The sequence below is a fragment of the Anguilla anguilla genome, chromosome 19 (assembly GCF_013347855.1).
Source record: "Anguilla anguilla isolate fAngAng1 chromosome 19, fAngAng1.pri, whole genome shotgun sequence".
Lineage (NCBI taxonomy): Eukaryota > Metazoa > Chordata > Actinopteri > Anguilliformes > Anguillidae > Anguilla > Anguilla anguilla.
Genome location: NC_049219.1, coordinates 14,909,987 through 14,924,805, shown reverse-complemented (window position 1 = coordinate 14,924,805; position 14,819 = coordinate 14,909,987). Strand labels below are relative to the sequence as shown.

The 14,819-nt window shown below is 51.5% G+C and overlaps 1 protein-coding gene across 1 annotated transcript in view; it reads right to left on the bottom strand.

Annotated features, from left to right (window-relative positions):
- dennd5b (DENN/MADD domain containing 5B) overlaps nucleotides 1–14,819 on the bottom strand; it is a 50,558-nt gene that overhangs the window by 20,660 nt on the left and 15,079 nt on the right. Inside the window, 3 exon segments of the mRNA XM_035401920.1 lie at nucleotides 3,325–4,024; nucleotides 6,608–6,717; nucleotides 9,888–9,947. Coding sequence (XP_035257811.1) covers nucleotides 3,325–4,024; nucleotides 6,608–6,717; nucleotides 9,888–9,947 — 870 coding nt within the window.

Sequence of the window (14,819 nt, the reverse complement as noted above, 5' to 3'; positions counted from 1 at the left end):
TTAGCCTGGGGGAGGGGGTCACGTGGCTGGAACATATTCCAAGACATTAGACTGTATGTAGGGTGGTGTGTTCACCTCAGGAGCACCCCCCCCTCCCCAACAGTAAAGCCTCTTCCCAGAGATTTCTGGAGGACTGCAGCCATGCGATAATGGAAGAGTACTGACCAGGACACGGTCTCTCCCTGCCACGCAAACGCTCAGCTTCATATCGTTAGCTTCCTGTGCCGTACCTACAGAGAGGTCCGTCAGCACTCAGGGGTCTCAGAACAGTGGAGCGGGGAGCAGGACGGTTTGCTTAACCAAAAGACAGCAGCATTAATCAGTGCACTTGGCACTAAACACTAAAGGAGGGAGTCTTGCTGTGCTAGCAAGCTGAGAGAGAAAGAGATAATAAATAAAGCTTCGCTCATGCTGCAGAATGCATTAATGTCTTTTGGTTTTTTGCCCAAAAAAGTTGCCTCTTTGGCTGGTTTGAATAAGATGACTATCAGTGCCCCTAGGCTGGTTTTTTTTTGGTTTACACGCACAGTGCACACTTTCTGGTAGAGCACGCTGCACACGATTCGCCATGGCGATATTGCAATCACAGCACGTCCACTGGTGGCGCCGTGGAGCACGCTTAATTACGACAACACCACGGACACCGTGGGTAACAACGGATTCACCATCAACATGCCTCATTGTGAATCTCAGCAATCCTAAAAGAATCCAGAAGTTTCTATGGTAAATCTTAGGTGCACACAAAGAAAAAAAAAAAGAAAGTCGTTTTCTTCAAGTTCAGCTGAAGTCCATGACGCAAATAAAGACGGGAGTAAATCGTTTCCCATTTCTATAAAAAACCCAGAACCCAAGACAGGGATAATCTCTACTGGGTACAAAGCCAGCAACATGAATTCACTGAAGCGTACAGGACTTCATTAATGGATTAGTTCTGACGATAATTCCTCTACTTGAACGATTAAAAAAAAAGAAAAAAAAGCAATTAAAATGCATTGATCCTTCAGTGGGATTTTCCTTTTTCTTTCTCCCCCCAAAGACCACAAGTCACACTGCAGTCACCACAGAAGAGCAAGAGAAAAACGACAGGCAAACATCCCAATCTTATCTCTAAACCAATCCATAGCGAACTGTGGGACTTCATGACAAACACATTTGATAAGCTGTAAACCTTTGAAAATCCCTGCAATGAATGCCGGTGCCAAACCCATATGCAGCACGTTTGAAAGCACTGAATCTCGGGTGGAGAACTGCTTGTGTCCTGATATGAGAACTCAAGCAGAGCAGCAGCAGCCTGTAATTCGCAATTTTGGCAAAACGCAAATGACGGCACTTTATGAGGCACAAACTTTTGTTTTTTTTAATACTAATTTTATCCTCCCTGTTTTCTCCCCATTTTTTGCCTGCCAGTCACACCTCATCGCTACATTACAGCAGCACCCATCGCTCTATTACCTGCGCTGCGCAGCCAGTGCAGCAGACACACTGTATGCGCAGCCGGCGCAGGCACACTGCAGGTTGCCATAGGCAACTCTCTAGGCCATTCTACCATCTCTCTTCTCAAGTGCATAGGCATCTCTGCCTCCTCCCTCTACTCCCTCTCCTCCTCCTGTTCGAGAGCATAGGGTCCACGGTGCTGCCATCTGCCTCCCCAGCAGGAGCGCGAGGGAGGTGGGGGGGGGGAGCACAGGGGACACACAAGGGTGAAGATGAGAAGAGAAAGAGAGAGGGAAAGGCAAAACAAGTCCTGACAGCACAAACAGACCTGGCTAAAAAAAGAAAGAGCGCCTTAATCCCTCTGTCTCTGCTAACCAGGCTACACAATCGATCACAGAGTAGACAGGCCCACGTCTTCCTGCCGAGCTCGATTAGCTCCAGTACATGGGCCGGATTTGCAACAAGGAATGGAGCCCATTAATAATAATAAGGGGAGGGACAGACAGGAGAATACCGGAGTTCGTCATTCATAGATATTGGGTTTGTCAGTCCGTATATCCAAGGCATCGAGCTCGGTTACCAAGCGCATACATTACAGCTAGTGCAGATCTATTCTGTGTCACATTATGCATTTTTAATGAGCTGAATGATGTTAGCTAACAGCCAGAGAAAGGCTCTGAGGAAGAGCAGAGGAACAGCATCCCCCATCCCCAACACAGGGGGGAGAGGACCTGAACAAGGGGGGGGGGGGGGGTTTCACAGAGCCCCATTTTGAAGCGATGAGGAAGGGCACACACGCCCATTTCCCCCGGTGCTGCCGTGAGCCTGTGGTCTGCTTCCTCTCTGCACTTCCTGCTCCACTTCCTGCTCTCTCTGCGTCGCGCTCTGACTCCATTCTGGGCCCGGGCCCTGTGCAGCCCCAGGGACACTGAGCACATTTCCCCCCCCGGCACCGGGCTGAGCGCCACAGCCACAAACAACATTAAAAATGAGAGAAGCACAGCGACCTCGCAAAGATGTTGCCCCCTGAAGTCCAAATAACCAAACAGCAGGTGTCCAGGTTTCACCTCTCAGCCCTACCTGCAGCTCTAACCCCCCCCCCCCCCTCAGCCGTAACCCCCGCTTCCCCAGCTCTACCCCCCCCCCCCCCGTCAGCCGTAACCCCCCCTCCCCCCAGCTCTACCCCCCCCCTCACCCGTAACCCCCCTCCCCCCGCTCTACCCCCCCCCCCCCCCAGCCGTAACCCCCCTTCCCCCAGCTCTACCCCCCCACCGGCTTGATCGAGCAGCTGTGAGATTGCTGAGGAATTTGATTGTGGTCTGAGCGATGGAAGCGGGGATGAACACAGGCAGCCTGCGTTTGATTAATGGGCTGGAGCAGAGCGCCCCCCCCCACACTCCCGCACACCCCCCCTCCCCCCCAAACACTCCCGCAGCTCTGTCCCTGGATATTTACATTCTGAGCGCTCCTGCATTTGCCAGACAAATTGGGAAAGCTCTCTGAATCACTGAGCCTGTGTTGCCAGGAGAGTCCTCCACTCAGCCTCCCTCTCTTCCTCCCTCTCTACCTCCCTCTCTACCTCCCTCTCTTTCTCCCTCTCTACCTCTCTCTGTCAGCCAGCAGAATTAATGTGTCATATGGTACATCCTCCTGCAGTGGGAGCCAGATTAAAACATCTCCTGGTGCCGCTGTTCTTATTTACTTATTAGCAGCATTTTGTTGCCCCTATTATCTCTCAGTTTGGAATTGGGCATGGGCTCTCAATCCAAAACACGTGACACCAACTGGTTCTTCTTTTGTTTTCCTTTCAATAACTGAAACACATTCACATTCACATTCCAGCCCAGCACCCTCACCCCGCCCGTGTGTTGCATGGCAACGGCTGCCCACCTTGCGAGTAGAGCAGGATCTGCATCTCCAGCAGCACGCAGGTGAACACCTGCACCAGGTTCTCCACGCCCAGCAGCTGGAAGGCGGTGCCCAGGGGGAACTCGGCCAATGGCAGCTCCCCGGGGCCGGGCCGCTGGCACACGATTGGCTCGTACACGCCGTGGAACTTGAGCGAGCGGCCCGGCGGCGGCAGCGGCACCTCGTACAGCAGGTTGTGGATGTAGCTCTCCAGCGGCAGCGGCGGCGGGCGGGGCCCGGCGACGGCCCGGTGCAGCTGGGCCAGGAAGCGGCGGCAGGCGTGCAGGAAGGGCATGGGCGCGATCAGGCACAGCGCCTTGGAGACGTAGAGCGTGTCACGGGCCGCGTCATATGTGCCCGAGCCGCCCCCCCCGGCGGCGGCGGGCGGGCCGGCGTCGGCCTCGTCCAGGCTGCTGGCCAGCGAGTCCATGCTGGACGAGGAGGAGGAAGAGGAGGAGGAGGAGGAGGCGCCGGCGCTGCCGCCGGGGCTCCGCTCGGCCCGGTGCATCTGCTGCAGCGTCTGCATGGCTGCGCAGATCCTGCGGCTGCGCACCTCCTCGTAGAAGGTGTGCACGAAGCCGTAGGTGCGCGAGCCGTCCTCCCGCGTGATCAGGAAGGAGTGGAACTGGGGCTCCCGCTCGTCCGCCTGCGTCCGGAACGACAGGCCCTTCGGCATGCAGAGCTGGGGGGGGACGGGGGGGGGGGGACGGGGGGCGGGAGAGAGGGTGAGAGAGAGATAGAGGGAGGGAGGGAGAGAGAGAGAGAGGGTGAGAGAGAGGGAGGGAGAAATAGAAAGAGAGTTACGGACTGAGTTTGCTCTTTAAGCGGTAGGTCTCCCTGAGCTATCTGTCCTAATGGAGCCGCTAAGCTCCGGGGACGTTCTCACCCAATTTAAAGTGGGCTGATAATGTTCCTCAGTTTAACGAGGGAACGCAGGGTGGAGATTAAACGAGTCCAGCGCCGCTCCCGCTTCACGCTCGGCCAGCCTCGTCTGTCAGCCTCGTTTACTGAGCACACAAACACTCGCACATCTTCACCAGTCAACAAAACAAACACTCTCTCACATCTACACCAGTCAACAAAACAAACACTCTCTCACATCTACACCAGTCAACAAAACAAACGCTCTCTCACATCTTCACCAGTCAACAAAACAAACACTCTCTCACATCTTCACCAGTCAACAAAACAAACACTCTCTCACATCTTCACCAGTCAACAAAACAAACACTCTCTCACACCTTCACCAGTCAACAAAACAAACGCTCTCTCACATCTTCACCAGTCAACAAAACAAACACTCTCTCACATCTTCACCAGTCAACAAAACAAACACTCTCTCACATCTTCACCAGTCAACAAAACAAACACTCTCTCACATCTACACCAGTCAACAAAACAAACACTCTCTCACATCTTCACCAGTCAACAAAACAAACACTCTCTCACATCTTCACCAGTCAACAAAACAAACACTCTCTCACATCTTCGCCAGTCAACAAAACAAACACTCTCTCACATCTTCACCAGTCAACAAAACAAACACTCTCTCACATCTTCGCCAGTCAACAAAACAAACTCTCTCTCACATCTTCACCAGTCAACAAAACAAACACTCTCTCACATCTTCACCAGTCAACGAAACAAACGCTCTCTCACATCTTCACCAGTCAACGAAACAAACGCTCTCTCACATCTTCACCAGTCAACAAAACAAACACTCTCTCACATCTTCACCAGTCAACAAAACAAACACTCTCTCACATCTTCACCAGTCAACAAAACAAACACTCTCTCACATCTTCACCAGTCAACAAAACAAACACTCTCTCACATCTGCACCAGTCAACAAAACAAACACTCTCTCACATCTTCACCAGTCAACAAAACAAACACTCTCTCACATCCTCACCAGTCAACAAAACAAACACTCTCTCACATTTTTTCACAAGCGGGTGAGTAAAACCATAAATATTATTTCATGTCTTGATTCACAAATGAGTGAATGGAACACGATCATGTTGCTGGCTTTTCTTTCACATTTTCACAATCGAATGAAAACAGTCAAAATGAAATCTGACGAGCGTATCACACAGCAAATTAAAAAAAAACATCGTGTTAAGGTCACTGCTGTTTTCAAAGGTGGTTAAACTCCACCAAAGGTCTGCTTTTTAATCTGATACATAAGGTTTATTATCGCTGGACAATGCGGACATGGTAAACCCATTTGGAGATATCAGGAGATATCAGCACTGACATTTCACTCCATTGTGAGCGGTTTCCACAATCTATGACATCAGAAGCTACTTCCCCCTTCACTTCCTTCCCGAAAAAACAAAGAGCCGGCAGAAAGCCACCCTCTGGTTCTCTTTCTCAGCTTCATATCAATCACACCCTCCTCCTTCCAGCTGCATCTGTTCCAGATTCAATCAGGATTCAATCAGGAACCTGAGAAAGTTGGGATTCTGTGTCTGTGATTGTCTGCGCTGCATGACCACTCCACACTGCGTCCTACTCAGCACAAACACACACATACACACACACATTTTCTTCTGTCAGCAGGTGCTTTATTAGGTTTTGCCAGCTGAAGCTGAAATAAAGCAGCGCTGTGTGCACTCGGGCACACACACACACACACACACAAGTGCACACACACACACACACACACACACACACTCAGGCACACTCCAGTCCAGTCCCACACCGCAGCGAGCACAGACCCCGGCACTGCATTATTTATTTAACAGCGCTGATGTCACAGCGCCGTGGAAACAGAGTATCAGATGTGACCTCAGTATCAGAGGGGCGTGGGGGGCACGGGTGCAAGGCAGCCTCTCACTTTCCATCTGGGTCCAGGCGGACGGGTAACAGTCGCCCCCCTGCGCTCCAGCGGCTCGGTATTAAGGAGGGCCACACCAGCCGATTCGCTGGGGAGCTGGGGCACATCGCCATCCCACAACGGGATTACGCAATCACCCACTAACCAGACAGGTCCCGGAGGCTATGAACAGCCTTCCTCTGCCAACCTCCAGGGCACAAAGGCTATACTTAATATAAGTACTCACTCACTCACCCACCCACTCACCCACCATCACTCGCTCGCACGCATTGTATTATTTACCTGGAGTCCCCTGCTCCAGGTTGTAACGACACTGTCTCACCTGGAAAACGCCCCTGCAATCTGAGCCAATAGACTGCCTTCCCCTAAACCCTGTTTGAGCCCCATTCGCGGCCCCCAGACGCACAGCAGCCCGTTTGCACTCACCATGTTGACGGCATCTCGGTCGAAGGGGTTCCACTCGACGTTCTCCGGGAAGTGGGCGAGGACCTTGGACTTGAAGGTCCTCTTGAGGGGGCTCTCTTCAAAGTTCTCCCCTGGAACAGAAGGAGGGGCGAGAGGGGGAGGATTCAGCAGCCTGTCCCACTCTGAGGATCGAGGCAGAGGGAACAGCAGGGGAACTGTCCCGTAGCCAGAAGGAGAAGGAAAACACCAGCAGCTGAGAAACGAGGTCATGGCTGCAAGAGGGCGAGAGCGGTCAACTGGAAAAAGGTCATTCTGCCCTGATAAATGGGACTAAGGAATACCAACGGATAAAATAAACCAATAATGCATGTCTGCACATATGTATGTGTGTATATGAACACACACAATATATAAGGTTGCAGAAACTTGTATGTATGTATTTATATGAACGCACAGAATATATATGATTGCATAAAATTTCTTTCCTGTGATTTTTTAGGGGGTAGCTGTGAGCTGTTCCTTAATCCAGTTTACTGCGATTAGGACACTCTCCATTCACAATGGTCAACGTGATCAGCAACGACTTCTGAGACACGTGTACAGGATCACGGACCAGGCCGCAGAGCATGAAGCCACATCTGAAGAGCAGCGAAGTCAGCGGGTACATATTTCCTCTTTACTGCAGCCCTTTGAACACTGTCTGTTTGCAGCGAGTCAGCCTTCAGCTGAAATAAACACAGCCTGACGTACTCTCCAGAGCACAGACCCGTCTAAAACAAGGCCGAGCCAACAATGATAAAGCAGAGAGAGAGAGAGAGAGAGAGAGAGAGAGAGAGAGAGAGAGAGAGAGCAGGGGAGACAGGAGAGGAAAATGAAAGAGAGTACAATTCCAATAACTGAGCCCAGAAAGAAAAAACTCCCACTACAGAGAGAGAGAGAGAGAGAGAGAGTGAGAGAGAGAGAAATCAAATAAAAAGAGAGAAAGAGGAGGCTGCATGGTGTCAGTGTGGATCATCACTTGAAGAGGTTGCTGAGCTCCACAGGTGCATGGACGCGACTCAGACCCTTTTCTCCCCACCAAACACCTGCCACTCCGTCACATAGCAGACATGCACTCACAGCACAGGGGCTACAGGGAGCACGGCACGCACAGAGGATTACTGAGGGAGGGGGGGAGGGGAATCACACAAAGGATCGCTGTGAACAGCACCCAGCTGCTGACTGGAGTGAGGGATCGCGGGTGCAGTCACATGACCCCCCGTGACACTGGCGGCACGCTGTAGGGTGATTTCACTCCCCTACACCAACACTGAGCTGGAGTACAGCCCCGGGTGTCAGTACACCCCACCCCCCCCTCCCCCCCCCTCCCCCCCCCCCCCCCCGAAGACAGACTCGAGCAGCTGTACTCCTAGGAGCTGGTGACCAGGGCAACCGATGCAGTCTGGGACCCAGCTAAATGATCTGAAATGAACTGATTGACCACGGTGGTCATTATTAACTCACAGAGTTGGCCACAAGAGCCGGGTTCCTTACAGGTTTCTTCATAGTTTTCCACCGTCACGCTAATTCCTGAATTCATTACTGCATGGCCGGCTACAAGACACCCATCGCTCAGTTGACAGGGTGAGCAGAGATGAATGAGGTTTAAATTTGTGAGGTGTGTGGCGCATATCGACCGCCATGTTTTTCTGCACCTCAGTCAGGGTCGGGAGATGAAAGGAGTGGGGGGAGTGGGGGGGGGGGGGGCGGCTGGGGAGTTGGCGGACGAGCGGTGAAGGGTGAGATTGATGGAGAGAACAGGCCGTTGCCTGAGAGCACATTTACAACACGGTCAATAACGGCAGTAAGTCATTCCGTCAGGAGAGAATCACAGGTTAATGCGACACCCTCAACCCCCTAACCAGCACTAATGAGATCGCTATATTAGCTACAGGGCGCGCCTGAAATGAGATTCACTAGGGGGTGAGCTTTCTGCAGTGAAGGCTGAGTGCGTGTTGTGAGGGAGCATCGCTTTCCCTGCGCTGGCCCATATGAATAAACAGACTGTCTCTGCTCACTACCTCTCCACACCTGAAGGGGGCAGTGTGCAGGAAGGGCTCCCCCTGCTCCACTCTCCTCTTTCCTCAGCGGACTGTGAGGGTTACTGGAGGCTGGGGATTCGCTGACTGGCTTCAGCTTTGATAGAGTTGCTTTGCAGAGGAAGGATTAATAATGCACAAGTTGTCTTGCCATCTCGGTGGATATGAGCTCCAGTAAGTGATATTAGGGTAGGAGAGCAAAAAAAAAAACCACCAGCCTGCAGCCTGATGGGGTGAGAGATGCATGTGTGCAAAGGGAGGCTAGTGTGTAGGTATGTACTTCTGTGTATCAAAGTGTTTATAGCTTTGACTTCTGGGAGTTTCCCCATTCTAAAACCACAAGTTTCGTTGGTATTCCTTTGTTCCAGTGTTCAGTGAAGGTCAATGGCGTGTGTTCACTGTGCTTCTCCTTATAAGGAAGGAGCTGCCGCTAAGCACCCTGGGTCACGATGTGCCTCGTCTGTACCGCTAAAACCGCCACTGGGCCGCCGCAGGCAGTGCTGGACGACGGCGCATTTCAATCGAAGTTTAATCTCAGCTGACATGGGGACTGGGAATGAAGAACATACAGACTTTGTTTTTTGAGTGTGTATAAGCATAACACTGTCCTCTCAGTCCTAGTGCTGTTCCTCCCGTATCTCCTGTCCTATGAACTGCACTGGTGTTACATTATGGGCTGCTGAAAGACCGCCCTCCTGTGAGGACTGGAGATGATGTGGTGAAACTGAACAGACTCAAGCCTAAACGTGACCCCCTCCCGCCGCGGGGTCCTGACCCCCACAGGCCATGGGGGTCGTGGCCCCACACCTCTGTGAGGCAGGCAGGCGCAAGGCAGGCTTTGACGGACAGGTGCAGACAGGGGGCCAGACTCCGCGGCCTGCTCTTAGGCCTGCTCTTAAGCCTCTTTGTTTTCATTGAATCATCTCCCCAAGGCCTGCGCACGCGAGAGCTAATCTGCAGAGCCACAAGAGCAGGAAGGGCAAGCTAATGACAAAGAAGCAAAGCACGTGCAGGAGAATTATGGGAAGGGTGGGGGGGGGTGCTTAGGTTTAAAAATATCTGAGCTGGAATAACAAGAACCTGACCCACATTTCGGGATTGGACCTGGAGGGGCGGAGAGCAGGGCCAAAGAGCGGAGGACAAGAAAGAGGAAGATGCAGGGAGAGGCAGGGCGCTCGTTAGGGGGGTCAGGGGGGGCATTTCTTTTTGGGGGGGGGGGTTACCTTCATTTGCAGCCTCTGGGCTCCTGCCCAGCCGATCAGCCTCAAGCCATTGGTACAAAGCTATGGTCACACAAGCAGAAAACACAAACACACACACACACAAAAACAGCAAATGTCAAACCATACAGAAAACATACAGACAAACACAAGCAAAAATAACAATAAAAACCAAAGCATGAGCAAACATTAAAGGAACACATTATAAATGAGACACGTTTAACAAGTGCAACACACAATGAAACACGTTTATGATGGAAAGCTTGTCTGTTAGCATTATGCTGCAAGCAGTACTCAGAGATGAGACACACGCATGTTATTCAGACCGTGCCAACGCACATGCATAAAGCCAAAGCCCACCAAATCAACATTCACTAAGTCAGCGGTTTTCAAATTCAGCGCTGGGGGACTCCCGTGTATGCTGGCTTTTCTTACAGCCAATCTCTTGTTAAATTAAGATTGTTGAAGACGTGTCGAGGTCCTTTCATTATTTTTTTAAACATCCTCACACAATGCAGGTTTGGCTTTGTTATCATTTGCTCTGTCTTTGAATTTCCCATTATCAACCGAATGGTTAGTATTACTGGCCAGGTGTCCACACTTACATCAATACAACACATTACAATGTGAATATGGGACTTTTGGGACATTGCTTACGGCATGCATAGCAATTTCTGACAATGTGGCTTAAGAGGATAAAAAAAATCCCTCAAAACAGGGGAAGCACAATTAAGACACATTTACAGCTTGTTAAAATTGTGGGATTTCCATTGTGGTTGGAACCAAAACCCATGACCAAGACTGAGAACCACAGCGCCAGGTATCACTGCAGGAGACTCCTCAGTCCTCAGAATGAGAGAGAGCCATTTTCCCCACAGCTAGTCACAGAAACTCACAGACCACAGAAACCCAAGGATCCCGCTGAACCTCACTACAGCAGTCTGATTCAGCAGCCTCTCGTATTCCTCCTGCTATTTCTCCCACCTTCTCTCCAACCATGTCTCTCTTTCCGCTGTCAACAATCCTCCCCCATCCCAGCATCCCCCTCTCTCCTCCTGCCTTGTAACGATCGCTTCCCTTCATCTCATCCCCCCACCACCACCCCCACCCCCACCCCCACTTTCAGAACCCTCTCCGCCTCTCCGTTCTGATTAATCCTGCTGGTTCAGAAAAGCGGATCGCTATGACAGCGGTGCCTGGGGGGGGGGCGGATCCAGCGTCACCAAGACTACCAAACACGCGAGCCGATTAGTCAGCTAACACAGAAGCGGGAAAACAGGGAGAAATACGCAAGTCCCCTCTGAATCACGGTTTCGGGTGCGGAAAACGCAAGACTACGTCACACATCCGCTCTCCTCGACAGGCCGACTTCACCCGCGTGTTTAATTACTGTGACTTAACCCGTCAGCGACAATGATTAGTCAGCAACGACCCAAATCGTGTTGAAATCCTGATTGCAACACCAGCACATGCAGCATTGCGTGCTGTGGGGCAGAAGTGACAGCACTAACAGTTGTCGGTCAAAGGGAGACAGCGTCAGCAACTGTCACGGCGAATAAGGCAATTACCAGCCAGTGTCACAGTGGATAAGGTGTCATACACCCTGTGCTGCGGTGAAAGCAGCTCTTAGCTTTAAAGGAAGCTTTAAATCCCGGTCCAGCGCTGCTGCGCTGCGTTAGCGCTGTCACTGGTTTATTGGATTGGCAGCGCGCAGACTTCCCCATGAGGAAAGGCTATGAATAAAGGCCTGGGAAAATAACTCACGGTTCCTCACAAAAGGATGCTTCCAGCAAAGACTCAATTAAGCAGTGCAATCACCATCGCCGGCGTTGGGAAAAAAGCCAAGGCCCAACAACGCACTGCTCAGAGCACGTAACCACACTCACGCTGCTGCATTGAGGGCAGGCGTATTCCAGAAAGAGACGTTCCATCTGTGCTAAATATATCCACCCCCTGCAGTGGGCAGTGACAGTTATCAGGCCTGGTGCGCGATGCAGCGAATTCTGCCTCCCATGAATCCGGTACTCTGTGGTGGTTCCTACAGGCCACCGATTCGCTGTGGTCCTGACCTGCTGATTGGCTGAGCCCTATCTGGACTGCGCTGGGAGATAAGAGGGGAACTGGGACCGGAGCAAGCTAAAAGGGGTGTTGCGTGGGGGTGTTGCGTGAGAGTATGAGTGTGTGTGTGTGTGTGTGAGAAAGATAGTACATGAGTGCATAAGAAAGATAGTGAGATAAAAATAAAAATGAGAGAAAACGAGAGAGGCAGGGGAAGATGCACTGAGGTACAGCACTGTTGTGGAGTCTGTGTCCCGGTATAACAGTACACACACACCCACACACACACACACACACACAACCAAACAAACAACCAACCAACCAACCAAACAATCAAACAAAATTAATCTTGTTAATGAGACACAGGGGGTCGGTCCACTACTGCAGAAACCCAGAAGCTCCTGCCAGCTCCTGAGTCATGCGCCCCAACGAATTACCCGTTCACCAGACAGGAGAAGAAACATGGGGGCCGGAGCCCGGGCCAAAAACCACCAGAGGACAAATAACAGGAGTGCGTAGCCCTTTGGCTCAGAATAAAAACCAAATGAAAATCGGTTGCCTATCGTTACTGCTTCCCTGGGCGCCATTACACCAGCTGTAAAATTAGTGTCCGCTCACCATGCATATAGTGCATACAATCGGAGAGTCTGAGAACCAGCGCTCTACAGCAGTGTCTGAACCACTGCGATCAGCAGGCTGCTGCCATCACCGACTCTGCCATAGAGGCCCATATATTCACACACTAACACATACAGGCAAGCGCGTGTTTACACACACACACGCCTGCAGAAGCACGCACGCACACGCAGAAGCGCACACACACACACACACACACACACGCACGCGAGCGCACACACACACATGCATTGTGCACAAACGCGCCTCTGAGCAGGAGACACGCAAGGCCGAGGGCGGCCTTATCTCCCATCTCCCATCTCCCTCGTGTCCGCGTCGCGATGCCGGCGTCCTCTCGAAGCGTCCGTTAGAGACCGCACTCTTATCTCCCAGCATGCAGCAGCCTCTCAGCGCCACCCCCCCCCCACCACCACCCCCCACAGCGGAAAGTATCGCTGAAATCTAACGGCCAGGCAGACCACAGCCAGCTGAGCCACTGTTTTATTACTCACTGTGATGTGCTCTTACAGTAAGCGCTAACCCACACTGGAAGGGACTGAGATGCGATTCTTCAGTGATAAACATGTAGAGAACGCCTACAATCACAGTGAGCCTCTGGTCTGCACACGGCACATTCACCTTTGACCTTAGCCAGTCTGGTCAGTCCTCGAGAGTGAGCGGGTTTAACCCTTTAAGGTGTAACTATGCGATGAGAACGTTCTTAACTGAACATTCTAGTGCTGATGTCACAATGACTGCCGGTAACTGAAAGCAGTGGAGTTCTAGAACACTGACTCTTGAACTTTAAAAAAGCATTCAGGGAAAAAAAAACCTACTTTTCACTTAAACAGGAACTTTTAAAAATAGCTGCTGTGCACCTGCAACTGTGCCCGTGCTCAGTGTGCGCAGTCCCACTGCAGGGACCAGCTGCTGCCTGGGACCGTCACTGCAGTGCCCCATATGACAAGCGTCAGCTTCCCTAATTAGTTAGGAGGAGAGGGTGGAGGGGGGGAGACAGAGGGGCAGTCCGTGCTGCTAACTGACATGTCGGGGACAGAGGCTGCGTGCCGTGTCAGCCGACAAGCAAGCCTTCCTTTTCCCGCCCATTAACTTCTCAGGCTGGCCGACGGCGTGGAAGGTTAATTTCACAGATGGCAATACTTCCAACGGCCATTTACGCGTCGGGGAAGCATCCAGAGGGAAGGAAATACATCAGCATTCGTTCTGCCTTCAATAAGCTGACGCAGTGCGCTGTGTGCCTGCTGTGTGCCTGCTGTGTGCCGGCTGCAATGGAGCCCAGTGAGTCTGGGCTACCCAGCAGCGCCCGGAGAGCAAGGCTCACTCAGCGCACCCCTGCCACAGGCCCAACGGATTAATCACCCAGCAGCCAAAACTCAATTACTCTCTGACATCACCCATCTCCGCAAGCCGCTGTTTAATTAATTAACACACTTTACGTGCAGACGACCTTCTTTTGTTTTACTCGAGTTACCGAGTGAATGAATTTTAATTAGGGTAAGATCCTCAAAGCGTCATTTAACTGTACCCAGTTTTAAAGATCACTCATCATTATTACCACTAGACTACCACTGTAATTTTCTGATTGATATGTGATGTGGTAAAACGGCAGATTCTAGGTGCCCCAGGGCTTCACAGACAGGTGTGAAAGAGCACAGAAGCTTCACTGAAGATGTCAGTACCCAAACAATGGTACAGTCTATCTCTCCTCGGTCAGGGATGTTTTCCTGATGAAACGTTATAATCGGCACGTATTCATTGCGAAAGGCCACGCAGCGTGTACTCGTGGTGCTGGTATGCACACGCACATGCTCTGTGGGTGAAACGATCATCTGCACATGCTCTCCGGTTTCCTACAGTGCAGGTGAAACGGGTGCATTCCTCTCCGTCTGTATGTGGGTTTTAAAAGTTCAAAAAGTTCATAAGGCCTCCTCCTTATGAGTCACAGAGCACTTCCTGTTTACAGTATCGCTGACCATGGAACTGTAAAAAGGGCACAGAACGGCTGCCAGACTGAATGCCAGACAGACAATGGGACGCAGAAACCCTCAGTAAGAGGGCCAACCTTGCCACTGATAGGGTCCCTCTGTGAAACGCATCAGAGCAGTGCACATTAATGAAGGTCAGGTAAGATAACCTGACAGGTATCCATGACCTTTCATTTCAGTGCCCTGAACTGGACTACACTGCTGTGACATCCTGCTGCAATATGGAGAATGTCTAGTTTCAATATCAATCAGCGAA